The sequence below is a fragment of the Xiphophorus maculatus genome, chromosome 3, assembly GCF_002775205.1.
Source record: "Xiphophorus maculatus strain JP 163 A chromosome 3, X_maculatus-5.0-male, whole genome shotgun sequence".
Lineage (NCBI taxonomy): Eukaryota > Metazoa > Chordata > Actinopteri > Cyprinodontiformes > Poeciliidae > Xiphophorus > Xiphophorus maculatus.
Genome location: NC_036445.1, coordinates 16,905,800 through 16,931,573, shown reverse-complemented (window position 1 = coordinate 16,931,573; position 25,774 = coordinate 16,905,800). Strand labels below are relative to the sequence as shown.

Here is a 25,774-nt window from a genome sequence, read left to right as displayed (position 1 = left end):
ATGAGGCTCATCTGCCTGTAAACTGCTCCCATAAAGTTCAGGAGGAATTGCAGCAGTTTGTGCTTCATCCGTGTCCTTGGCTGTGTTTTATGACAAAAGCTGCATGAATGCGGGCCTCTCCCTCCAGGGATTGCCCGTCCCATCAGAGCACACCCTCACATCAGCTTTCTCTCTCACGCCGACAAAAGGTGGATTCATAGGCAATTCCTGCTGTTACCAGCTGGATGTTTGCACTCGGTTTAATAAAAGACGGAGTTCATTCATCAGAGGAGATCGAGTCCACTGTGCAGAAGCTTTATTTCAATCCTAATGTCTTTGTACGCTGCCATAAAGAAACCAGCTGCTTTGTGTTGTTGATCCCTCTGGAGTTTCTTTTTCATCTATTTTCACATGAAAAGTTTGGATTTATGGGAGAAGCAATTTAAGAGAAAAATATTTCACGTTTAATTTAGTGATCCTGTATCCATCTGTCTGTCCGTCCATCCATTATCTGTCCTGTCTCCGTTTCTTCCTTGTTTCCTACCAGGCTATGTTTTTTTCAGGTTCCATATTTAAAGTCAAACCACAGTTTAAGTGTCTCTAATACATTCCTGGTAAACTTTTACATTTGTATCTGAAAACTGGGGCAAAATGGATCGCGAACTCTAAAGTTTTGAGTCAATTTGAGTCATTTTACTGAGTCAGAATAAAATGTAATTTGATGTGAAAAAAAAAAACAGGAAACCTGAGAAATATTAGAAGAAACACAGCAAAGTCCTGACTTTAGATATGTATGATCCCTGTTGATCATCTACTGTGTGCCACGTTTTACCACCTGTGGGTAATAAAGTGCAACTCCTGCCTGTTAAACATTGTTAGCTTCGGTTCTTTTGTAATAATTCACCTAAACATGAAGAAAATGCATTTCATTTTATCCAGATTGCTGGCAATAATGTCTCTTAGGATTCTTTGTGTGTAGACACAAACACAGCAAGACATTCGCCTGATTTGGAAACGGTCAGGTACTGACCAGATACTGAGCAGAAAATGAGTTAAAGCCTAAAGAAAGATCAAAAAGCTGCACATCAGAATCTTTTTAAAGACAACACAAAGTCTGGCTCCTTCAAAGCAACCCTCAAAGACACTCATTTAGTTCCTTTATTCTTCTGTTGCAGAGCAAATCCAAAGGCCAGGACCTTTTTGATCAGATCATGTACCACATAGATCTGGTTGAGACGGATTATTTTGGACTGCAGTTCATGGACACAGATCAAGTTTCCGTGAGTAACGAGTTTCTCTCAATTAGTGTGGACCGCATGCTTATGTAACTCACTCTCACCTCATTTCTCTCCCCCCCAGCACTGGCTGGATATGTCCAAGTTTTTGAAGAAACAGATTCCTGGTAAGTTGTCAGTGGCTCTGTACGTCGATCTGGTTTGTGCAGGAAAATGTGCAGCGTGTTGAGTGGGGAGCAGGTGGAGCATTATCTAATGTTGACTCGCTGATTAGCGCATGCATTTGGAAGCCGTACATTGTTTGCTCTCCGGCTCCTAACAGGAGGGGGGGATAAATGGAGTGGAGGGTGGATCTGCACCCTGACACAATCTGATGGTTGTTAACATAAAAATGGAGGCAGGAATAAAAGTAAGGCTGCAGATAAAAGTGAGGGAATACAGAGATCTGGTCTTGGGACAGTGATGGATGGACTAGATGGGAAGACTTAAGAGGAAGGATAAGATTAAACAATGAGATAAAGTACAAGACGGTTTTGATTTGATTAATGTTGCTTGAATCACTGCTTCATCTGTCCCTGCCCTTTCCCGTCTCTCTTTATTTCTTCTAGAAGGGCCGCCTTACCGACTCTTCTTCAGAGTGAAATTTTACTCTTCAGAGCCAAATAACCTACGAGAGGAATTCACACGGTAAAAATTCACACGCGCTGACGGAGCTCTCCGGAGCCAGCCGTAAAGGTCCAAAGGGGATGTAGGGCTAATTAGTTTGCTGCTGTGGGCAGATACAAATCAGGGCCAAATGGACAGAGACTTGTTAAAGCAAATTATGTGTCAGAGTGGAGGAAAAAACCTTGATTGATTCATCTTCTTTTTACACCAACAGGTATCTCTTTGTGCTGCAGCTTCGACAGGACATTTTGTCTGGCAAGTAAGTTTCTTTTTCCAACACAGAGAAGAAGAAAGCTCCACGGTGCACAGATGACATTATTTAAGCTTTGATTTTTAAAGCACCAACAACTAAAGTAAATCCTAATAAATCCTTGCATTCAGGTGAATATTACTGTCTGACATACAGCAGCTGCAGCTGATTGTTTATATGCCATAAACACAATAGAAGCTCAGTAAATTAGAATATAAAGTAAAAATGAATTTTTTTCAGTAATTCAAGCCAAAAAGTGAATCTCATATATAATATACATATACTGTATGTAGTTTTTATTACTGTTGTTTTTGATGATTACATCTAATAAAAACCCAAATGTAGTTTCTCATTGCATACAACACATAAAAAGGGTTTTTGATACAGAAATGTTAAATTATTGCCGACACATTAATAGTGACGACTGCTGACTTTATAATTGTTCAGCAGTCAATCATTGACAAGGAGGGTAAGCCACAATGCGTCACTGCTAAAGAAGCTGACTGTTCACATCATGCTGCATGGGAGCATATCAATGGAAAGTTTAGTGGAAGGAAAAAGGGGCGAGAAGGTGCATAAGCCATAAGAATAACTGCAGCCTTGAGAGGATTTTGTGGTTTGTGGGAGATTCATTAGGAACACTGTGAAGTAGAATGAAAATTATATATATATATATATTTTTTTTTATTTTTTATCCTCATTGTGTGTACATTTGTATTCAGCACTTCTGAGTCAGTACTTTGTAGAACCAGATTTCTGTTTCTAGCAGGTTTTCTGCCACTTTTGGCCTGTGCTTAGATTGCATGTACGTAGGTCAAAAAGTCAAATCTTGGTGCCATCTACCAGAACACCTTGTTGGGGAGATTTTAATAACCTAATCCTGCTTTGAACTAATCCAGCTCTCTAATAATCTGTGTGAAGTGTTCGTTGGTCTTCATGATGAACTGAGGTCAGTGTGGATGACAACTGAGCCCACGTGTACAATATTATTTGGATACATAAATTACACACAGATGGACCTCATTCATTAATTGCTCAAATTCTAATGACAATTTATTTCATTGGAACATATTTTACGGGTATCAGAGTAGAGGGGTTGATGTGTTGGAATATGTATGCATGCCACACTTTTTTGATTTTTATTTTATAAGAAAAAACTTGAAACGTTTTCCCTTCACATTACAACAGTCCTTTGATACTTTGTGTTGGTGTGGCTCATAAAAGTCAAACCACATCCACTGAAGTTTGAGTTGACGTTTGTAGCAAATCAAAATGTGAAAACCTTCAAGGGGTGTGATTACATCTAAAATGTACTATGTACTATATTTTTGCATATTCTGTGATTTGCTACATTGTTTCTTAACTCGATAATTTGGTTAGCTAAGAATAAAGCCTGAAACAGCTGAAAGCCAACATCCTTATAAGTCACTTTGAGCTACTTCCCTCCCCACTGCGGGGATGTCCCACCTCTAGCCCACAGGTCACCTCCACTACAGTTTTCTCAGTAGTGGTGGAGTCAGTACACCGACATCTGTTTCACACACACACACACACACACACACACACACACACACACACACACACACACACACACACACACACACACACACACACACACACAAGCCCGACCTGACTGTGCAAACACTCACTTCAGTGTGTCAGTGCTCCTATCTGGGCCACTCGTCCCCAGAGTCCAGCTCCATTATAAAAGCTCAAGATCAAGAACAGCAGAGGCTGCTTATTTTAGGAAAAGGGTTGCTCCTCTCCTCCTTGACACACTCACACTGTGTAGGGCATCCAGCCACTTTATGTCTCTCCAGCACATGACATCACTCCAGGGCAGTGCTGGTTCTTGCCTGAATGGCGTCCTGGGCAAACCCCTCGTTCTGGGCCCCCCTCACCCACCAATATGTACAGAAGAAATCCTCCCCACCGTTATTTTTTTCTTTGTTTTTATAAACAGATTAAAGGTTTCTCAAATATCATATCAACATCAATCCAGCTTTAAATGATGCACTGATTTATATAATGAGTATCTTAGTGATTACATAACGGATATGAATAAAACCCTATAAAGAGGACTCACGTAACATCTGTCAATATTATTTCTCTCCAGAGCCTGTAAACAAATGTATTTTGTGCTAAGTTTAATTGTCCACTAACCATTCACTCCATGTTTGTTCCTATAGCCACATAACTATCTGCATAAAGTAGTATTAGTTTTCACGGATAGTACCAGAGCAAAGTCGCAGTACTGTTACCTTCCTGAGCAAGTTGCTCTGCTGAAGCAAAAACAAAAATACTTTACAGCGCCAGCTGGGAAATAGCATAGCTGCACAACATTCCTAAGACTGCTAATGCTAACGCTCCAATAGCTAACGATAGCTAACAGAGCCGACCCTGGTTTAAATGTGGAAGCACCTCAAGCGCATGTGTGAAGCTCAAGGTTCAAGGTCCAAATCTGGCCCACCAGAACTTTTTGACACATAAATATAGCCTTCAAGAAAACAGTTTTGTGCCTACATATTATTTTATCATCCAACTCAAAGCAGTTTTTACCTGTGTTCTGCCAAATTACATTAATGTGAAAACAGTTAAATGTTGTTTAACCTATTTATTCATACTTTAGCAGTTTAATGGGTAGTTTTAATCATAAATGTTGCCACATTTATGATCTTGATGTGGCCTGAAATAAAGAGTGGCTTGACACCTCTGAGCTAAAGTCTTTCTCAGAATTTCCTCATTAGATATTTCCCCTGTGTATGCGACGTAACCCATTCTGCCACCCTGTGCAGTGAGCCATATTGTCAATATCAGCAGGGGCTGTACATTTGTTTTAATTTGTGTATTTTTCCTTTAATTTCAGATTAAAATGTCCGTATGATGTGTCAGTGGAGCTGGCAGCATATTGTTTACAAAGTAAGTAAGGTTGTTCTAAATTTGCAAATTTAGCTCTTCATCCCAAATGTCCATGTCTAATATTTATTAAAGTCATTTCAACACCTCCTAAGTCACTCATTTAAGTTTATTTCACAGGTTTGTTTTTTTTATTGTTGATTATATTGTAAAATCTTCTCCTGGGCATTCATGCTTGGAGTAATGTCTGCTGAAAAAAAGGCTCAATTTATGATTTTCAACCGCTTTCTTGCATTATTGATGTTGTCCCTCTGCAGATTTCCTCTAATCTTGTTTTACAAAGATTTCCTCAGATGCACCGACAAGGAGCATCAAGCGCGATAAATTCAGAGCAGCTTAGCCGTCTCAAAAAGTAATTATTTTGTTTACAAAGACAATCTAATTTACTGTTATGCAGCTTGCAGGAAGTTGCTGCAATGTAATTCTTTGCAGAAGAATAAAAAATGGCGGAAGGTAGAAGAAAGGCAGCAGTTTTATTGCTCTTAACTCGTGTTCTTGTTTGTAAAAGATGAGCGATTTAACTTGAAATGATCAGATCTTTGGGAGATGCTTATGTTTTTCGTTCATCCACTCACAGGTGAGCTGGGCGACTGCGACCCCTTGGAGCACTCCCCGGAGCTGGTGTCGGAGTTTCGTTTCACTCCCAAGCAAAGCGAGGCCATGGAGGCAGACATCTTCAGCAGTTGGCTGGATCTCAGGTGGGGATGAAGAAACAAAGCAGCTAAATTGTTTTCCCTTGTTCTAAAACGGGACCTTTGTACACTAATACATTAGCCTGGTAAAAACCTTGTCCTACACTTTGCTTTGTACAAAGATGTCAAGGCTCTTGGCTGTTGAGAAACCATTACTTCCTGGAGGCGTGGGCTCTGTTGAAGTTTACAATTTTACCCAATCGCTAATGTTTGTTCGTGGCGTATGTAATGCCGCAATTCAACGCTAAGAAGCTTCCCGAAAGTTGCCTGTGCTATAAACAACTTTCCTGCACTGCGAGAAGAAAAGAGACGACCCAAACGAGGCATCTGTTAATGTGAATTTAATATTTGGAAACGTTGACAACACTGAATGGTTTTGTTAACTTCCTCCACTGCTTTTGCTAAAGCTACCGCCAAACAGCAATTCTAAAACAGCTCTGAAAATTGATGTCATTGTTTACGACTTCTCCTTCTGTTTGCTGATTGGCCTGGTCAAAAATCTACTGGAGATAATCCGAGTCAAAGGGAAAAAGTCCAGACTGCTGTAAATTAGATTTTTTTTTTTGAGCGGAGTTGCACAGGAAGGCAGTGGCCTGGCTAACTGGTCGCCAAGACCTTGTGCTGTGTCAAAGCAGCTTACTGGAGGGCGTCCAGCCACCGGCCACTTGACCCAGGCTTGCTTCTCTCCTGTGAGGTTCTAACAAGCAGAGCAGAATCTGGAGCAGAAAAGGAAGTTGTTCTGCTGCCACCTGTCAACACCGGCTTTTTAAAAAATTATTATTATTTTCACATCCGAAGGTTTCCAATTTCACCATCCCTCTTTGCTTGCTCCCTCTGCTTCGGCCTCTCTATCACTGGTCTGTGTAAAGGATTATGGGATTAATCTCTGAAGGGTCTTGATTGATTCTACGGAGTGTTTAACCCAGCTCTGCTCCGATTGCTCCCCTTTCAGATTAGATTGCATATATATGCTGTGGCTCACAGGGTCAACCTAGCCACAAACGAGGGGCAGGCTATGCTTAGAGTGAGATCAAAACGGATAGTTACAGACTGCGCAGCTGATACATTTCTTTTTGAGAGCGCATTGGGACTGTGACTGTATTATTTTTACTGTGAAAACTAATCTTGTGTTTTTCCTTCAGGGGACAGAGCCCGTCTCAAGCAGAGATTTCTTTTCTCAACAAATGCAAGTGGCTGGAACTTTATGGCGTAGATATGCACTTTGTCAAGGTGTGTGAGTTTACTTCACCTCCACAGGTGCAGCTCCAGTCAGAAGTTTACATACACTCATCATGCAGCTGTTTTTTTCTCCCTAGTGTTGTATTATGCAACAAAATATCGAAATTTATGTTAAAAACAAGAATTTTTGGCCTGGTCACAGTTTTTTTATTATTATTATTGTGTAATTTAAACAAGAGCAAAAATACACTGAAAGCTTCAAATATATGGATACACTAATATTAATAACATCAGCAGGCTTCTGGTTTATACTGCAAAAACAAAAAATATTACCAAGAACCTTTGGTCTATTTATTGTGAAAATATTTTATTACACTTGAAATGAGACAAAGCTAACTCATAATTAAGTTTTTGACAAGATATAAAAGTTTATTTCAAGTAAATATTTCCTTAATATTGACAAAAAAAATACTTTTTCCATTGGCAGATTTTTCCACTATAACATGAGAAAAATGTCTTGTAATAAGTTAAATAATCTGCCAATGGAACCAGTACTTTTTCATCAATATTAAGGTATTATTGACTTAAAACCAGCTCCTATACGTTGCTGAAAAGTTACTTGTAACTTTCAAGTGTACTAAGATATTTTCTCTAGAATCTAGAAAGAAATTACAAGATAAGGTTTTGTGTTTTTGCAGTGTAGGTCTTGCTGCATATTTGACTCTCTTGGTAGAAAGTAAAAAAGTTTAATTAAATTAGTTGGCTTCCTGGAAAATACCCTGCTTTTAAGCACTGTCAACCCATTTCCCATTTTCAAAAGTTACAACTTTTGGAAGACATTTCCATTAGCTTAATGTCAACGGGAAGTTGTGCATCAAGTTTTTGTTTTTATAAAATGTTGTCTTGCTACATCCACATACGTGCATGGATCAGATTAATCATAAACGTCTCAAAAATAATAAATATAATTGAATGTAAACTTCTGACTGGAACCAAATTATTTCCTTCATGTCATTGTGGAGATAAGAAACTAAATGTTCAGGTTTTTTTCTTCAGGGCAGAGATGGAGGAGAATATGCACTAGGCCTCACCCCGACTGGCATCTTAGTTTTTGAAGGCTCCAACAAAATTGGGCTTTTCTTTTGGTAAGCACACAAACAACTTTTTATGGTTCAAATAACAATAATAAGGCATTATGTACACTACCCACGGCAGCAAACACTTTTTAAACAAAGTTTACAGCTGTAGTGAAGCAATCAGGCTTCATCACATTATTCATACTAAATCTGTTTCACTACACCGACTAGTTTGGTAAACTAGAGCTGAAACAATGCGGAGATAAAGTTACTTAAAGAAAAATGATCTATTTTTGTGGTCAGTTGTGTAATTTATGTAAAGACAGAAGCATTAATTTGTCTGATTTCTTCTGGTTGTCATCGAAATAAATTTCCTTCCCATGGAAATAAAGTCAAACTTTACTTTAAGTTTGATAACTAAATCCACAAATACAGGAGAAAGACTTTTGACTTGACTTTCAGTGATTGTCAGTGAAAGCAAATAAGCATTAAAATTTGGGTCTTAATATAATTGATTATTAGTGTTTGTGAGTTGAACTGTCTAGTAGTAATTGATAATGAATTACATAATATAAATGGATTTAAACGAGTGTTCACTTTTGCTTTTATTTGCACACATAGGCCCAAAATCACCAGGCTGGATTTCAAAAAGAGTCGCCTGACGTTGATGGTGGTGGAAGACGATGATCAGGTTGGTCTCCTTTAATATTCCTAAAACAAACCAGCTGTTGGCTCAAAATAAAAAGAAGACTAATGTAACCTTTTCCCTGAAGGGTCGCGAGCAGGAGCACACCTTCATGTTCCAGCTGGCCAGCGCCAAGACCTGCAAACACCTGTGGAAGTGCGCAGTGGAGAGCCATGCCTTCTTCCGCCTGCGCCAGCCGACCGCCGGCAAGGCGAGCCGCAGCGACTTCACGCGGCTCGGCTCCCGCTTCAGATTCAGGTAGAGCACAGATTCGTTCCTGGCGGTTCCCCCCCGGCGGAGCCGCCCCGCGGCCGGACGACGCGCTCAGGCCCGCCGGGGTTGTTGTGGTCAACACTTGCTGCCGGCATATGGGGGAAATTACGTGTCACATTAAACAGATCCTTTGTATCTATGGTTACCGAGTAGCTATGGTTACGTGCACCTGTTCCTATGGCGACTGAGACGTTCCCCTTGAATTGTTTGTTTTCTTGTGATTATTACCAGACAAATTCTCACACTTGAAGGGCACTTCCTGTCATTTGTTGGAGCGGGCAGATCAAAGCGCCGTGATAGCGCTCTGTTGTGGTTTGTGCACAAACACTAATGTTGCAGATGGTGGAAGTGCAAACAAGCACTTGAATACTGCTCTACGAGAGCTAATGTAATAGGCACACCTGGGTCACCTTCTCACTCTTTTGTATCCTCCTAAACTGATCTAAGAGGAAATAAATTCCTCTTCTACTTTGTTTTTTCTCTTTCACATAGCAGCTATGTTTGCCTTGCTTTGACTTGAGCCATCTTTAATTCACAAAGCCAAAGAAATGCTCATATTTATTCAGGCACACGGGATAATCATTTTACCAATGGTTACCTACATTTTTATTATATAAAAATAGCATTATTGGCCAAGATTATGTGCACAAATGAGGAATGTGACTTGAGGTTTTAAGCACTCGCAGCATGGATACATAAGTTAAAATATTTAATGATAAAGAAACAGTTTGTACATGTATTTCCAGACATGGCTCAGTTGAGAGTAAACTAACTCCCAGTAGCATTTAGCTGGACAGAGGTGCTAATGCTAACATGTACATAAACAAGACCAATAATTACAGATTCTGCTGTGGTAATTTTGTTTATGTCCCCTGTAACATGGCTTCAGTGAACAGCATTGTGTTAGCATCTTCATTTATAAAGAAATGTGCTGGTTTTTGCTGCTGATTTTGTTTAACCATTGGTAATATTAGCATAAAGCTAAATACTAAACAGACTCTACAATATTTGTCTGCTTAAAAGGTGCCGCATTGTAGAAAAGAAATAATCAGCATATAAAAAGACCCACAGCCTTTAAAACAATTGCACAGTGGTGTTTTAAAATGCGTATTTTTCTAACTTCGTGTAGTATTTAGCTTGGCTGTAATGCTAGCTTTCACAGTAAATGGGAAGCATATGGAAATTCAGTTTTAGACTTGTTTTTGTTTCTATTCTCTTTTGTAACAGAGCTGCAGTGATGACTGTTTCTGTGGGCATCCGCTCTTATAAAAAATGTAGCTTTACCCATCAGCCTCCACTAAGGATATCTGGAGTCTGCACAGTTCCCATGCTAATGCTTTTAGGATCCTGCTGCTGAACTCCAGTCAGATCTTTTAAAGTACTTCCACAGAAATCAGTAACACAGATTGGTAATTACCATTTTCATCTACTAAACTCGTCTTTGTGCTTGTTTCAGTGGAAAGACGGAGTATCAGGCCACTCATGGAGGCAGACTGAGGAGAGCCAGCACGTTTGAAAGGAGGCCGAGCAAACGCTACCCCTCCCGCACACAGTCGCTGGGCAAAGGTGAGCCTTATCAGCACATAGGAAACATGGATGACTAACCGCACCTGTTTTGTCCTCTGCGCCTCATGCTTTATCAAAAAGGTCACACGCCGTTTTGCCTAAATGGCTGAAATCTGCAGCATTGAGAGCCCTGAAAGAAAGGAAAAAAGCTCCAGCCTGGGAGGCAGCAGGGTCTTTTCAAGGCTTTCTCTTTAAGAATGACTAATATTATGTTTTGCTATGACAGGTTCAGCAGATTTAAGTACAGCGCCGGTCTGTTTTACATAAAGTGCTGCAAAATTCAAGGCTATAGGTTATTATCGTCTTTCTTCTCTGTGCTCTTAAAGCCCCCATAATTCCCACCTTCTGTGAGGTACGGTGGCCTAACGAGCGCAAAAGCCTAAAATATATGCTCACCTTATATGCTGGTGAGCTCATTCATAACTACGTACAGTACAGACCAAAGTTTGGACACACCTTTCTAATTCAATGGGTTTTCTTTATTTTCATGACTATTTATAAGGCAAGAAATCCCACTTATTAACCTGACAGGGCACACCTATGAAGTGAAAACCATTTCAGGTGACGACCTCTTGAAGCTCATCAAGAAAATGCAGAGTGTGTGCAAAGCAGTAATCACAGCAAAAGGTTGCTACCTTGAAGAAACTAGAATATAAGGGGTATTTTCAGTTGTTTTACTCTTTTTTGTTTAGTGCATATTTCCACATGTGTTATTCATAGTTTTGATGCCTTGATGCCTTCAGTGTGAATCTACAATGTCAATAGTCATGAAAATAAAGGAAACTCATTGAATTAAAAGGTGTGTCCAAACTTTTGGTCTGTACTGTATATCATCATCCAAACATCTGAAAGATTTAGATTTACTAATCATAACGGTTGTCATACAACCACAGACTTCTGTACATTTTATTAAAGGGGACTTATTATGCAAAATTCACATTTTGCATGTTTTTGTACTTCCATTTGGGTTTTAACTGTTTCTAAAAACAGCCCAAGCACATAAAAAAAAACACCTAGGCGTTTTTTGACAATAAGTTAAAGTGTTTTGGTGTCTGGAAAATGAGCCGTTTCAAAAAACCTCCTGAACTTTGAGTCACAATCAATGGCCACTGACTGTGCCGTTACCTAGTAACCCCAGCCTGTCACCTAGCAACTTGGAGTTCCAATGGGAACTCCTGCATGTTGGATCAGCTGGTTTTACCACTGTATTAGCTGTACAATGGCTGCTGGAAAAAAACAGCAAGTGTCTTGTTACCATTCTTAAACAACTTTCTGCATTCCTGTTGGTTGGTTTCAAAGATGTACGGTTGTATAATTGTGAATATGTTTGTGGCCATTTTCACGTGAACGTGTAAATGTTTAGTTGGGGGGCGTGGCCAGCTGTAGCTTATTTGGATTTAAAGTGACAAGAGGCCCTAAAACAGGTTGATCTGAAGAAGGTCAAAAGAGGCAGGACTGACCAGACGAAAATCTCATTAACTAAGAATGATTTTGTGCAAAAAATATAATTAACATGTTTTTTATAGCCAATAAACCAATCCTAACATGTTCAAGGAAGTATAATAAGTCACCTTTATGACTGCATCTAAGAGACCAACAAAGAGTAGTGAACCACTGTCAGCTGGGGGACAAATGCATTGTTTTGAGAGAAAAAAATCTGAAAAGTGTGGTGTGCATTTGGTTTCCCTAGTATCAGAGTAGAGAGAGTATTTAAACAGTAAATTCAGTACAACCAGAAGTCTCCTGAAACAAGCTGTTCAATATGTCATCCGAAAATGAAAAGAAGGCCATGGTAGCTCTGGAGGAGCTGCAGAGATCTGTCAACGTAGCAACTTTGACTCATACATTCCACAAATCTGGCATTTCTGTTGGAGAGAAAGCCACTTCTGAAAGAAAGTAGCATTTAAAGTAACAACCCATGTTGGGGACATAGAAAGTGAGAAAAATGAAACTTTTTGGCCTACATACCTGGCAGAAAATCAACACTGCATCATCATCCTGAACACCTGTGACTGATCAGACTAAAGAGGCTGAACTGACTCAAAAACAAGAACATGGAGATAAAGACTAAATAACAAACCTTAATTTCTGCTTTTTCCTTAATATGTCTCACTGTTATATTTTTTTTTCAGTTGCTATTTCCCCTGCAAAGCCTCTACATATCAGGTAAAACTCTCTGAAAAGCACACATATGCAGTGCACAAATCACATCACTGTCTTATCAGTCACTCTTGGCCTTAACCCACATAAATGCCTTAACAAAAGCACCAAAGATTAGCCATCTGTGTAAAAGAATCAAAGATGTGGAGGCATTTGCTCCCATTTTTTATCACTGGTTTTGTTCTCCATTCCAAACATTGAAATTGTGTTTTTGGTTCACTGTAAATGTATTATTTAGTTCCATCTGCTTCCACTGATTGTTGACATTCTTTTCCAGCTCGCATGCCAGCCCCAACCCCAGTCCACATGCGGTGAGTGACTGTAGATAACACTCATTAGCTGTGTTTCCATTACAAATGTCCACAAATTTTCGTTTGTCTTCTGATTTATCTTCTGCCAAAACACAATCTCGCAATTGCTGTGTTTGCATTAAATAAGAAAATTAACCCTTTCATGCTTAAGTTTTAAATCTCCACCTGGATATTTTTGCTTATTTTAATTGTACGCAGTTCTTTAAATGTCCTGTGATTAAATATATTTGCCCATTTATCCATAACAACTGGAACTTTCAATATCTAGCAAGTTATTTTTCGCAATTTACCGTCCATTAAAAGAGCGCTCCTCAGATTAATTTCACTTCCTGCCACGGCGGAGGTGAAATTACCGTAATAACCCGATATTTGGATATCGGCGCAATGTCTCTCCTTTCAGAAACCGTTGAATTTTTTCAGATAGCGCAAAGTGTGGCGGAATTACGGTACTGCAAATTTAGCTGGATCGTCGCCGTTCCGTTTTGTCTGGAAGGGTTAAAATAAAACCACATATGAAGAACCTTGTTCACAATAAATCATTAAAAAACATGTTAGTGGAATGAGATGTATTTCTAATATAGACCCAAAACAAAACTAAATTCTCTATATCCTTTCTACAAACTTTGTCTTCTAAAGGTATTTCAGTAAAGAACTAAAACATTCAAAAGTCAAAAGTTTGTCCAAAATATTTTGTATATGTAATTGTTATTTATTATCTTGGAGTCTACATATTAATTCCCTTCTCTCAACTGAATGTTAGGAGCAGAACAACGAAACATGTTTTACTGTCTCTTCTTGAAAACAAAAATCATATTTTCCTGTTGGATGTTTTCCCATTTTAAATAAAGCACTATTTAACCCGTATGATCAAAACGTATTCTGGATATAATGGTTTCCCAGCAGTTGATCATACTTGTGATGTGAAAAAAATGTTTTCACGCAGTTTTGTGAAATGCATTTATTTCTATATAACTGAAAAACAACCTCATCCTGATTTTTATTAAAAAGAGTGAGCTTTTTCAAAATCGCCGCATTTCTATTAAGTAAATTTATTTTCATAAATTCAGTGTGCTCAACTTCATGGTTAATGCGCTGAAAAAAATGAACTTGGGGGGTTTATTACATTAACAAAAGAATATCATGCACTTTTAACTAAATAATTTCATGTTTCAAACAAAAACGTGATAAAATCATGTTGGATAAACAAGAAATTTGACAACTTAATGTTTATGAAATGTAATCATGTTGAGATAACATGATTCATTATAGTCAGTCTGATATTGTGCTGAAGACGACGAGCGAGATCACGGGATATCACACAAGTTCACGCGAGATCATGGGAAATCACGGGATATCACACGAGATATTCCGTGGGAATATCTCGTGTGATTCCCATGAATATTGCCTCAACAATTGTTTTTTGTCTCAACTTGAATAAAGTGTATTCAAGTTGAGATAACGTGATACAATTTAGTCAGATTGATCTCCCGCCAAAAAAAATGAACTTCGGGGTTTATTACTTTAACAAAAGAATATCATGCACTTTTAACACAATAATTTTATGTTTGAAACAAAAACGTGATAAAATCATGTTGGATAAACAAGAAATTCAACAACTTAACGTTTATGAAATGTAATCATGTTGAGATGACATGATTCATTATAGTCAGATTAATCTCCCTCTGAGGAGGGTCTAGCGAGATTATGGAAGATCACGCGACATAACTGTTTTGCGCCTGGGAAAACTTCAAAGCAGTTTTAGTTACACATTAAACTATAGATATTTGTTTTTCTCTGCAGGGCACTATTGGTATTTAAGAACTGCACTGTAACAAGTGGCTGTAAAAACTGCAGCATAAAAATACAGTAAGGTGGCTGGGTTTTGAAAATATGGGTGTTATAACTTATGTTATTAATAACCATAATAACATAAATTGAGCCAACACAATTGCTTTACATTGGAATAACCTTAATAAATTAAGTTGACCTAACACATTTGCTTTAAATAGGAGTAACAGAATCACATGGTGCTGAAATAAAGCAAAGTAATCAGGTGGAAATCCTTTCCAGAATTTTTTTATGTTCATCCAAAGAGTTATTTTTTTCAGTGTGGGAATGCAGCTGGTCTCACACACAGACACAGAAATGCAGCAGCAACCAGCCTGGCTTACAGAGATCTTTAATTTCAGCTTCTCCATGATCCTCTTCAGTACCAACACAACATTCCTATCAGTCACGAGCCTTGGCATCCGCCCCACACGGCTCTTACGCCCCCGGTGTACCTGCAGCCCTCCGGTCACACGCCGTCTCACAGGTAAGTCAAGCTGCATGCACCCTGGCTCCGTCGTCTTTGTTTTCCACGTCACTCACACGCCTCCACTTGTCTTGATCGTGGTCTCCACCATCTGTTGTGCTCAGGCCTTCCTTTGAGGCTTCGAGTCCGTTGTACAGTCATCCTCCTGCCTCTGAACGAACCGTCTCCGTCCTCAAAGGATCCCTCAGTGTGGTTCACAGGGACAAGGTCATGACCGCCCTTTGACCTTTCTCAAACCCCGGAGTCGGTTTCAGACACAGACTGTCGCCCCAAAGGAAGGAAGCTCTGCCGATGACCTTCCATCTTCATTTTCATCACCAGTTTCGTCTTCATCTGTCACTCCAACTCCAGTGTCGGCGTCATTCTGCTTCTATGTGCCGAAAAGATCCTTATAGCACGACTGTGGGGCTTTAAACATCCAAAGAGGGCAGAATAGGGGCCAAAATATCGTGCCAGGTGAAATGGACCAGAACTTGTTCAGGGATTTTAGTTCTTGTAATTTTTCCTGCCGATATTTCTGACTTATCAACATCGTTCATCGTTTTACAACACCTGTATTTGACTCTTTCTGAGGCTCATAATGCATCGTAAACATTCACTCACTGAAGACATTTTAGATGCAGTTTAGGTCAGAAGTTTACATACACTCATTCAGTTTTTACGGACTTATTTGAAACCTTGTTCTTCCAGGGTGAAATGGTTGCAGGAAAGCGCCAATCATTTAGAAATAACACCTCCACTAATGTGTGGTTAGTTGTTAAATAGTTCAAACGGATGGTCTTGGATTCTGTGAGTTTTATTTGCTCTGAAAAACTTCAGCTTGTGTAAATCTACAACATGAGTGATTAGTTCGACTTATTGTGTCAAACTAATCATTTCATGCTAATAAAAAGAAACCACTGCAGCTAACCCTGAAATTATTCAGATTTCTCCTGGCAGGTGTAAAGTACATTTTAAATTTTACCAAAAGAAATTTTCAGACTGGAAGGAATATTAATATTTTGAAGTCGTCCAGATGAAGCCTTAAATATAATTGGACGAATCTGTAGAGGAGCTAAAGAAGTCTAATTGAAAACATGTCCACTGATTATTAAAAAGAGTATAAATAATATATAATGCAATTTTTTTTATACTCCTTTTACATTTTGTTGTTATTTTTTAGGAGATTAAAAATCATGAATAATTCTGGCCTTAGCTGTAGCCGCTAACGTTAGGCCTGTGTGGATCAGAAAAAATAAAATCTGTGTAAAATAAACTTTGTCTAAACCAATTGTTTGTTTTTTGATACATTAAAAATATTTAATGTAAAATCATTCCACCCTGAAAAAATAACAGTTAAAAAAAAAAGTCATAAACAATAATTTATGTTCATGCGTTTATGTAATCTTCTTGCTGGAGCTGTGGGCTTTTTGGGTGAATTACATTTTACTCAGATTGGTCGCCTGTAATGTCTGTGGAAAAACGATAAATGGGAATATACAGTCAAAACACTTAACAGTGTGTGGCTGATTTTAAATACTTTTACTGGTTAGCAGTGAAAAAGTATATCTAACGATATCAGAGCCAAATCAGCAGCCTCCAACTGATATCAAGTCATTTATTTTGACTTTCTGATTCAGAATAACCTTTCAACTTGTGTCTCTGTCCACTTATTTAAAGATACTGTAGAGGAGAGAACAGATTTTCCACTTGAACATAGTTCAGATTGGGGTGTTTTTATTGCAGTGTGTGTAAATGCCTTACTTCCAATCAAGGTTTTAGTCTCTGGCATGTTTACTTCAGAATATTAAATATGCTTTAATCATTGTCTTTTGTTCCTAGCCTTATAAAAATTGTGACAGCTATGTATAGTTGCCTAAATTTATCAGAAGTAAAGTGATATCAATGCTGAGTGGAGGTAATTGGGAGCAGGTGAAAGGGAGCCTGTAGTCTTTGCTGCTTTAGAGGTTGAGCTACTGAATGTATTGTGTGAAATAGAAGTAGGCCTCTGCATATGAGAACTTAAATAAACATCATATGTTTATTTAAACATATAATGTTTAAATAAACATTATGTTAATGTTATTTCAGGTCATGGATTTGTGAAATCAACCAAATGTTTACAATAAGTGTTGTTCTGCTGTTGGTTTGTGTTTGTTTCTTTGTTGTTGTTTTTTCCCCTTCATGTTTACTTGAATCACCTTTGACCTTTAGGAATGTTGCCATATTGCTTCTAAGACAAATAAACAAGTTATAACAAGTTAACAAAGACTCTTTCTGTGGTGCTTTATGTTATGGGCAACACGTCCAACAGCTTCACATAAAAACGGACGAAATGGCATAATGTCAAAACGTTTTGAACTGAACTAAATTGAATATAATATATATTTATTTATGTAGGAAAACCCAGCCACACAACATGGATGTTTCAACAGGATCATATGTTGATAAAGTGAGGAAAATGACCATGAAATGTATTTTATCAGAAGAGTTTTTTTCAAACATACGTTATTATACTTACAGTACATGTTATATGCAGGACTACTGACAACATATCTCTTGTTTTCTACATTTAGCTTCCAAATAGCCAGACTTACTTGCAATTTCTGAAAATGATCTTCATCCATATATTTAGTGACTTTTTGAAAAGTTGTTTTTGACTGACAGGTTTTTAGAAAATCCCAGGAAAGTCTGGATCAGGGCTGACAAACTCATTTATGTTTTAGGCCAAACTTCATGAATGCTCTCAAAGGGCTGGTTGTGCCAAAATGTATTGATAAAACCTGTTCATAAACCATTAAAATATAATGAATTCTTTAAACTAAATTATGTTATTGAACATCTTTTCAGTGATTCTTTTTGTGATTTTTTTTTTTGCAATAAAAATCAACGTGTTTGTGGTACTAATCTGGAAATATTTGCGATATTTGCACTTGTTTTTGACGGTAAATGCGACATTATTAGCCGCTGTTTAAATTATGGACTGTAATCTGACATCAGTTAAGGTTGAGACAGCTGTTTAGTACAAGTAAGAAAGTATTTGACAATTTTTGAAAAAAATCTGCAATAAACTCCTAATTATGTAGTATTGCGAAAAATGCGGTAATTTGTTGATTTTGCGTGAATTTCCACAATAATTCTCAAGAAACCGGAGGGACTAATTGATATAATTGTGCAGTAAACAGATAAAAACTGCATTGATTTGATTGATAACATTATATTTAAGCACACTTAGTGTTTAGTCTACAGTTTAGAGAGCCACATAAAAAGCTGTCATGGGCCGGATTCGGCCCACAGACCTTGAGTTTGACACGTGTTCTAGATAATTGGAGGCAAATAGTTAAGACATTAGGGGTAATTTAACATTTTTGTGTAGCCTCAAAACTGCCTATAATGAGGCATCATTTTGATGCCCATGGCTCAGGGTTATGATGGCTCCCACATTTAGGCAATTTAGCATCTTTAAATAACCTCACATGTATATTTCTGGATTATATCTGCTCACCATTGTATTATGGTTTAGTCACATAGCATAGTTGTTTTGTTTATTAATCCGCTTCATTGGAAATGTTGCTCTAAAGACACTGAATAAAGACATGAGAATGACTGCGGTTAAAACGACGGACATTTATTTCCACTTTTCCAGATTAAAGTGTTTAGGAGGCTTGTTGTTTAGGGAGTTGTTGTGACTGCGTGTGTCATCCTCAGCTTCCCGCTGAGCAGTTCTGCTTCAGACCATCAGTACAGCTCATCAGAGAATGAAAATTCGTATTCTGGCAAGACCCACCATCGTCACCGCCGCCACACACACAGCCAAGACACACTCTGCCACACACACACCAAGAACAGTGAGTACCCTCCGCCTTTAAAGATAAATCTGTCAAAAGACTTGGCTTGATGTTGGCTTTTTTGTTTCTTATAGGTGCTGCTTTTAAACATGTTACTCTACATGCATATTTCTGTTCATGTAATGGATAAAAAAATTTTTATTTGATGTACTGCATATATGAGTTTTTGCCAAAGTTAGATTTACTAACTTTAATGTTTTAGAGATCACGTACTACAGTGCATCGCTTCACATTTTGTCACGTTACAACAGCAAATTTTAATATTTTTTTTAAAGATTTTTTTGTGATCCACCAACGCAAAGTAGTACATAAGTGAGAAGGTACTTGTAAATAGTCGGTTGCGGTTTGTCTCTTCCAAATTTAATTTTCAAATCACGCTGCAAAATCTCAATTGTATTTAGGTCTGAGGACTTTGAGTAGGCCACTCAGAAGGTAGATGAAAACATTAGATTCTATTTAGGAAAGTAAAAGGCACCAAATACATGTTTTCAATTTATTAATCATGTAAATAATCATTTTTCCTCACTGATTTGAGTTGATTTTTGTTGGTCAATCACATAGCATCTCAATGAACTACATTGAAGTTTGTGGTTGTAATGAGACATGACCTGAAACATTCTGCAGGACACTGAGAAGCACATTCATCCACTGTGTTCCTCTGTTTTAAATAGGGATAAACTCTAAATATGAATGAAACGTTTATGAGATAAAGAAAATATTGTCTATTTAAGGTTTAATCTTCACCTTTTGAGTGCATGAAGAAAAGAAATGTTGGAGACTCGACGACTAAGCTCTTTTGTGCAAATGCAAATGATTAAAATCTTTTGCTTTGTTTCTTGAAATATATTTAACTGTGCTGTTTAAGTTAGTGAATTAAGTACATAAATATGTACTGCCAGGTTCCAAACAAACCTTGTATGTTTTAGAACGTCGAGCTCCTCCCTGCCCTGCAGATGGCATGGACATCTCTCAGTCGCTGCTCAAAGCTCTGGAGATGGACAGGGACTCTCCTCCCTGGCCTTCGCTGCACATAAACATTGACAACAAGGTGGGCAAGACACATTTTCACACAATGCACTTCAAAAACACAAAATCTGACCAAGTATTTTTGTCTATTTTTCATTCAAATATCTTAAGACATTTGAAATAAGTACACAAGTAACCTTTCACTTACTGATAACCTTTTACTTACTTACATACTTATGGCCCACCCTGCAGTTCCACTAACAAATGATTTCACTTCTACAAAGATGTTTTTCCCATGTCTTAAGTGAAATAATTATTGACTTAAAACAAGCTCCTATATTTTATATTTTGCTGAAAAGTTACTTTTAAGTCACTTTGGCCTTATTTCAACTGTAATAAGATATTTTCTCTAGATTCACAGATAAATACTTTGTAATATTTTGTGTTTTTGCAATATGTGCTCCAGTTCTGCTTGTTACCTCTGAGGTCTCCTCATGTTTCTCCTTCTGCTGGCAGGGAGAAGAGAAACAACTATCGGAAAAGTCTCTGCACCCTCCTGCTTCCCCAGTGATGCTCCCAGATCATCTCAAATGTAACATCCTCAAAGCCCAGATGGAGGCAGCTTTCAGGGTATGAGATCTAACACAGATTAGACATCTAGCCGCCACTTTGGCAGCTTAACTCAGAATATTACTTCTTCTCTCATGCACAATGAAGAAGGATGTTCCTCCGACACCCAGAGGGAGAAGCTCAAATGACACCAGCAGTGACAGGTTGGGATCTCGCCCACTCCTTTCTGTGTTTGTACCTCGATCTGCAGGTTGTGGTTTAATTTCCTGTCCCCTCGCTCTGCTCTCCAGGTGTCAGAGTTCATCCCAAGACTCAGCAGCTTCCAGCGTGACAGCTGAGAAGACGCCCCGCAGGCAGGATCGTAGTTTCACCCCAGAGAAGTTGCAGACCAAGGGCAACCCGAGCTCCAACCGGAGGAAACGTCTGGTCCGACAGTTCAGCTTGTGAGCAAACCTCAGCCAGCTAGCAATGTTTTCTCAGATGAATGGTACTTGAAGCGGAAACTCCTCCCTGTAAGGCATGCAAGTCATCCTGTCTGATCCTCAACAGCAACCACGAAGACGAAGATAATCTCCCAGAAGCGCTTGCAGCCATTTCCTCTCAGAGCGCAGGAAAGTCAGGGTCCAGCAGTTCCCTGGACAAACAGATTCAACCGTCCATCTACCCGCAGGTAACTCAGCTTATAACAGCATATGGACCCCTTGGAGCTGCAGTATGTGACGTTTACAGAAATATGTTTTTTACATTTGTTAAAACTATCACCGTGTCGTGACAGTATGAGACAGATATTCTGTGAAAAGATCAATCTCATCCCTGAGCTGCACAAAACCAACCAATCAGAGCCAGGAGACGGGTCTTAGCGCTGTCAATCAATGCTGCTCAATGTGCTAATTGGGAGAAACAAGTCACAGTTTCATAAAAGTCATTTATTCGCTGTCATTGGTGGCCATGCTAACTATTCTTAGCATTTGTGAGAGCGAGCGTAAATGGTAAATGGACTAAAATTATATAGCGCCCTTCCAATCATTTTGACCACTCAAAGCACTTCATACACAGACTGGTAGGCACTTTGGGGTTAAAGACCTTGCTCAGGGGCACATCGACATGTGGCAGGAGGAAGCTGGAATCGAACCTACAACCTTTCAATCACAAGACGACTACTCTACTCTTAGAGCCACAGTCATAAGAATGATTGACAGCGCTAAGATCCTCCTCCTGGCTCTGATTGGTTGCTTCTGACTGAGCGGTGTATTTCTGTGGTTAGTACTGGGAGCACTGGGAAGAGGCAGAAGAGCTTGATTTTTTTTCACAGATTATTTGTCTTACACCATCATGATAATGTTAACAAATAAGTAAAAAACATAAAAGTTACATACTGCAGCTTTAAAAACTTAAGAAGAATGAGGACATCCTTTCACTGCTATGGGGGAAAATTCTCTGTCTCTGACTGTATTTGAGTGAAAAGATGATTGTTTGTACCTGTGCAAATATTGATGTGTATTCCAGGTGGATAATATGCCAGCACTGGAGCTGGGTAGTCCGTGTTGTACCTCTCCTTCGCCTTCCCCTCACCTCTCCCCTTCTTACTACCGTAGCTCCATGCCCCACCTGGCCCCTTACCTCACTGCCCATAACAACAGGTAACACATCCACACCTCAGTAGCTTTAAACCAGTACTGTGTACAAGTAAGACTTGCAGCCATTTTCATGCCTTTTTTTAATGTTCATTGTTTTTGAAAAAGTGCTTGCCCCTCATTAATGCGCTCTTTCATATTTAAGTCTTTCAGATCATCCAAAAATAATCAAAAGCAACCCTAGTAAATACAAAATAGCAACAATGAGCTATCTAAACCGATTATATTGCTAAATCATGAATTTTCCACATTTTTTGGAGCGTTAAAATTAATTTCATTTTAACATGAAGCAGGTTTAAAGGTCGTGGAAATCTATCAGTCTTTAAACTCAAACGTACTCGCAGTAAACCAAGCAAGAATTATTTTTAAATAAACAAAGTAACCAAGTTGTTTTGGAGAAAAGGGATCATAGATCAAAAACTTCAGATGGTTTTTGGTTGTTTAATGAAAGTCTTTTTTTGGGGACTCCATAAATATTTTGGTGACGCAGCAGCAGCATAATGATCCAAAACCCTCCAGCAAATAGATCTCTGAATGGCTTCAAAATAAAAAAACTAGATTTAAAAAAAAATTGGATATAGTTCAATACCAGGTTTATCTGACTGAAACTCTGTGGCATAAAATTAAACTGGGGATCAAAATTCCTCCACTCATTGCTATTTCCTGTAAAATTCGTGATGGTAGCCATTTTGGCCACGCGCTGCACAAACAGTTACTGGGTTTTGCTCCTAATAAAGGAAATAATTTAAGAACTTCTTTTGTATTTACTCAGGTTATATTTGCCTTATATTAAAATTGGTCTTATGATCTGAAACATTGATTATTTTTTTGCTTTCTTTGGTCACACTTAGATGTGAGTGTCATCACTTTCTCTCCTGTGTGCTTTCAAGTTTTATGCCCGTTTAGTAAAATGTCCCGTTGCATGTGAACTTGGCTGAATCTTATGCTATCCTCCTGGTGTCACGCCCGCTTTTATGCTCTTTAACCAAATTTAATCATAATAAAATTTGGTTAATTTTATTATAATTAATTATTTTGATAATGATTTTATTATTTTTTGTTTTATTATTTTTTGTTTCTTGATCCTAAACTTGGACACTTTCTGTTGTAAAACCCACAAAAATCGAAACGGGCTTATTTCCAACCGTGTTTATTACATCCTGTAATGCTAATTTCTTGCGTTTGTGTGTCTGTAGCGGAGAGGAAATTAAACTGGACCGAGAGAAGATCCTGAGAGCCCTGCTGATGACAGAACTTTGAGATTTTTTTTTTTACCAACAAACCTTGTGACTAGAAACTCAAAGGTGTCAGACATTAGTCGCTATTTGTACATTTGCAAGAAAATATAACAGATTTTAAAATATATTTGCATAACTGTAAATTGTTATATTTGCTTACCTGTTTTAGAACAATGTTTTGGTTATATCTATTGGACTATAAATGGACTCCTTCATCACAAACTACACATCTGCTGGTGCTGCCTGCACGAGACATTTACTTTTCTTTCTGTGATTATATTGTTTGTTTTGGGGTTATGTCTAAGTTTTTATGTTTATTTAATCGTCTCTGAGCCCGCGCTAAAGCTTTAAACAATTGTTGAAGCACTGATCTCCTCATACAAGTACTGTTAAAGTGAAGCCACGTTCAAATCAGTCTATTCCTACTGTAAATAGACATTGTAATTATTGAGCTTATGACAAAAGGAGGTCCTGTAAATGCTTACTTCTGTACTGTATTTATTATGTGAAATATCCACTTTTACATGCCAAAACATTTGCAGTATTTATGGTTAGAAACTTTTGAAGAGAATGTGTTTAAAGTGACTCAGATGTTGAAAATGTGCAGCAACGTTTGCAGACTGCCCACTAGAAGGAGACAAATCCGGTGCGTCGCTGCAGCTCTGCTCCTGTTTTTCTGGTTTTCAGGAGGAAGAGGACTCACTGCTATTTTTTTACATGCAATTTCCATCGCAGCTCAAATGCAAATCTGATCTAAGAGAGCATGTTCTTGGAAATAAAGATAACCTTGTTGCTCCACTACTTTATTTCTGGTCTGGTTTGTAAAAGTAATCCAGTGGATTTTCTGCTGCTGTGTGTGAACGGCTCGTGCCGTCGGCCGGATCCTGACATATTCCCATCATCAGTTTGATAACCTTTGATTCAACATCTCTGGCCTTTGCTCTGACATGGGAATTCAGGTCAGCCTCACCCTGCATGCCTGGGCTTTCGTTTTTGTGTGGCTCTCACCCTCCCAGCAAGGGAATGTTATGTTAAAGGAGAAAAAACTGATTTATCTGCCGCTTCACCGCTCAGGTGCAAGTAGGATGAGTCATCCAGGTAATTGTACCTGTGTTCAGATCTGAAGTGAACTACTTACAGCTCTGCAAAAACATGTATTCCTTTTCTTACAGAGTTCCTGCTTTTGTTTTTTCGTCATACCTCAGTGCTTCAGATCATTGAATAAACTTTAACAGACTAAACCATAAAGCCCAGTGTAAATAAATAAACATAATAGCCCTGCTTAAATTATTAACTTGAATTAACCACATTTACTAGTTCAGTTTCGTTATCCACACCCTGCCTGACTTATGGAATAAATAAATCTCTTAAACGGAACTGGTTTGACAACATGAAGTGGATTAAAAAACTGCAAAAGCAACACATTTTGTAACAATGTTAAAAAAAGAGAAGACAAGATATTGACATCCAGTCTGGAAACAGTCACAAAGTCAAGAAAACATCACAACAAATATCACTCCAAAGATGCCTCAAACTCAAGCAGGTGGCCTTAAAAAAGCCCAGAACATCATCTGAGGAAATGCAGATTTAAATTACCCAGAAACAGAAAATCTGGGAGTTTTGTGATGGTTCAGAGGTTCTTCTCTTTTTCAAAATCTGGCTGACTTGCATTATGGTTTCATTAATTATGAAACCATAATTAATTGATTAATACATCCAAAAGTTGCAGCATAACAGCTCTCGACAGCGTCTTCACAGGTCTGTCCAACAAATCAATCAAACAGCTGCAGCTGATCCAGAATGCTGCTGCTCCCATTCTCACTAAAACCAGGAAGATAGAGCACATAACACCAGTTTTAAAGTCCCTACACTGGCTCCCTGTAGCTCAAAGAATAGACTTTAAAATACTGTTGTTAGTTTACAAATCACTGAACGGCTTAGCACCACAATACATTAAAGATCTGCTGTTGTTGTATCAACCTTCCAGACTTCTCAGGTCTTCTGGTTCTGGTCTGCTCTGCAACCCCAGAACCAGAACCAAACGAGGAGAAGCAGCTTTCAGCATCTATGCACCACAAATTTGGAACAAACTTCCAGAAAACTGTAAAACAGCTGAAACACTGACTTCTTTTAAATCTAGACTAAAAACCCACCTGTTTAGGATTGTATTTGAAATGTAATCAATTACAAATTTATTGATGTAACTTGACTTAATGATTGATTCTACATTGCATTGT

General features: G+C 38.3%; 1 protein-coding gene across 2 annotated transcripts in view; it reads left to right on the top strand.

Annotated features, from left to right (window-relative positions):
- The window catches only part of epb41l4b (erythrocyte membrane protein band 4.1 like 4B), a 30,040-nt gene extending 5,697 nt beyond the window's left edge, over nucleotides 1-24,343 (top strand). The window contains exons 2-23 of one of the 2 annotated variants that reach the window (XM_023330885.1): nucleotides 1,155-1,259; nucleotides 1,339-1,381; nucleotides 1,823-1,901; nucleotides 2,095-2,139; nucleotides 4,997-5,049; nucleotides 5,624-5,744; nucleotides 6,881-6,968; nucleotides 7,974-8,062; nucleotides 8,615-8,684; nucleotides 8,767-8,936; nucleotides 10,408-10,517; nucleotides 12,650-12,683; nucleotides 12,955-12,988; nucleotides 15,178-15,302; nucleotides 18,990-19,129; nucleotides 20,056-20,177; nucleotides 20,612-20,725; nucleotides 20,813-20,868; nucleotides 20,956-21,108; nucleotides 21,215-21,335; nucleotides 22,261-22,305; nucleotides 23,496-24,343. In XM_023330885.1, coding sequence (XP_023186653.1) covers nucleotides 1,155-1,259; nucleotides 1,339-1,381; nucleotides 1,823-1,901; nucleotides 2,095-2,139; nucleotides 4,997-5,049; nucleotides 5,624-5,744; nucleotides 6,881-6,968; nucleotides 7,974-8,062; nucleotides 8,615-8,684; nucleotides 8,767-8,936; nucleotides 10,408-10,517; nucleotides 12,650-12,683; nucleotides 12,955-12,988; nucleotides 15,178-15,302; nucleotides 18,990-19,129; nucleotides 20,056-20,177; nucleotides 20,612-20,725; nucleotides 20,813-20,868; nucleotides 20,956-21,108; nucleotides 21,215-21,335; nucleotides 22,261-22,299 — 1,911 coding nt within the window. In that variant the 3' untranslated portion in view covers nucleotides 22,300-22,305; nucleotides 23,496-24,343. Of the gene's footprint in view, nucleotides 1-1,154; nucleotides 1,260-1,338; nucleotides 1,382-1,822; nucleotides 1,902-2,094; nucleotides 2,140-4,996; nucleotides 5,050-5,623; nucleotides 5,745-6,880; nucleotides 6,969-7,973; nucleotides 8,063-8,614; nucleotides 8,685-8,766; nucleotides 8,937-10,407; nucleotides 10,518-12,649; nucleotides 12,684-12,954; nucleotides 12,989-15,177; nucleotides 15,303-18,989; nucleotides 19,130-20,055; nucleotides 20,178-20,611; nucleotides 20,726-20,812; nucleotides 20,869-20,955; nucleotides 21,109-21,214; nucleotides 21,336-22,171; nucleotides 22,306-23,495 lie in introns of both variants that reach the window. The other variant, XM_014473123.2, reaches the window with a different exon arrangement.
- The last annotated feature ends 1,431 nt before the right edge of the window (nucleotides 24,344-25,774 follow it).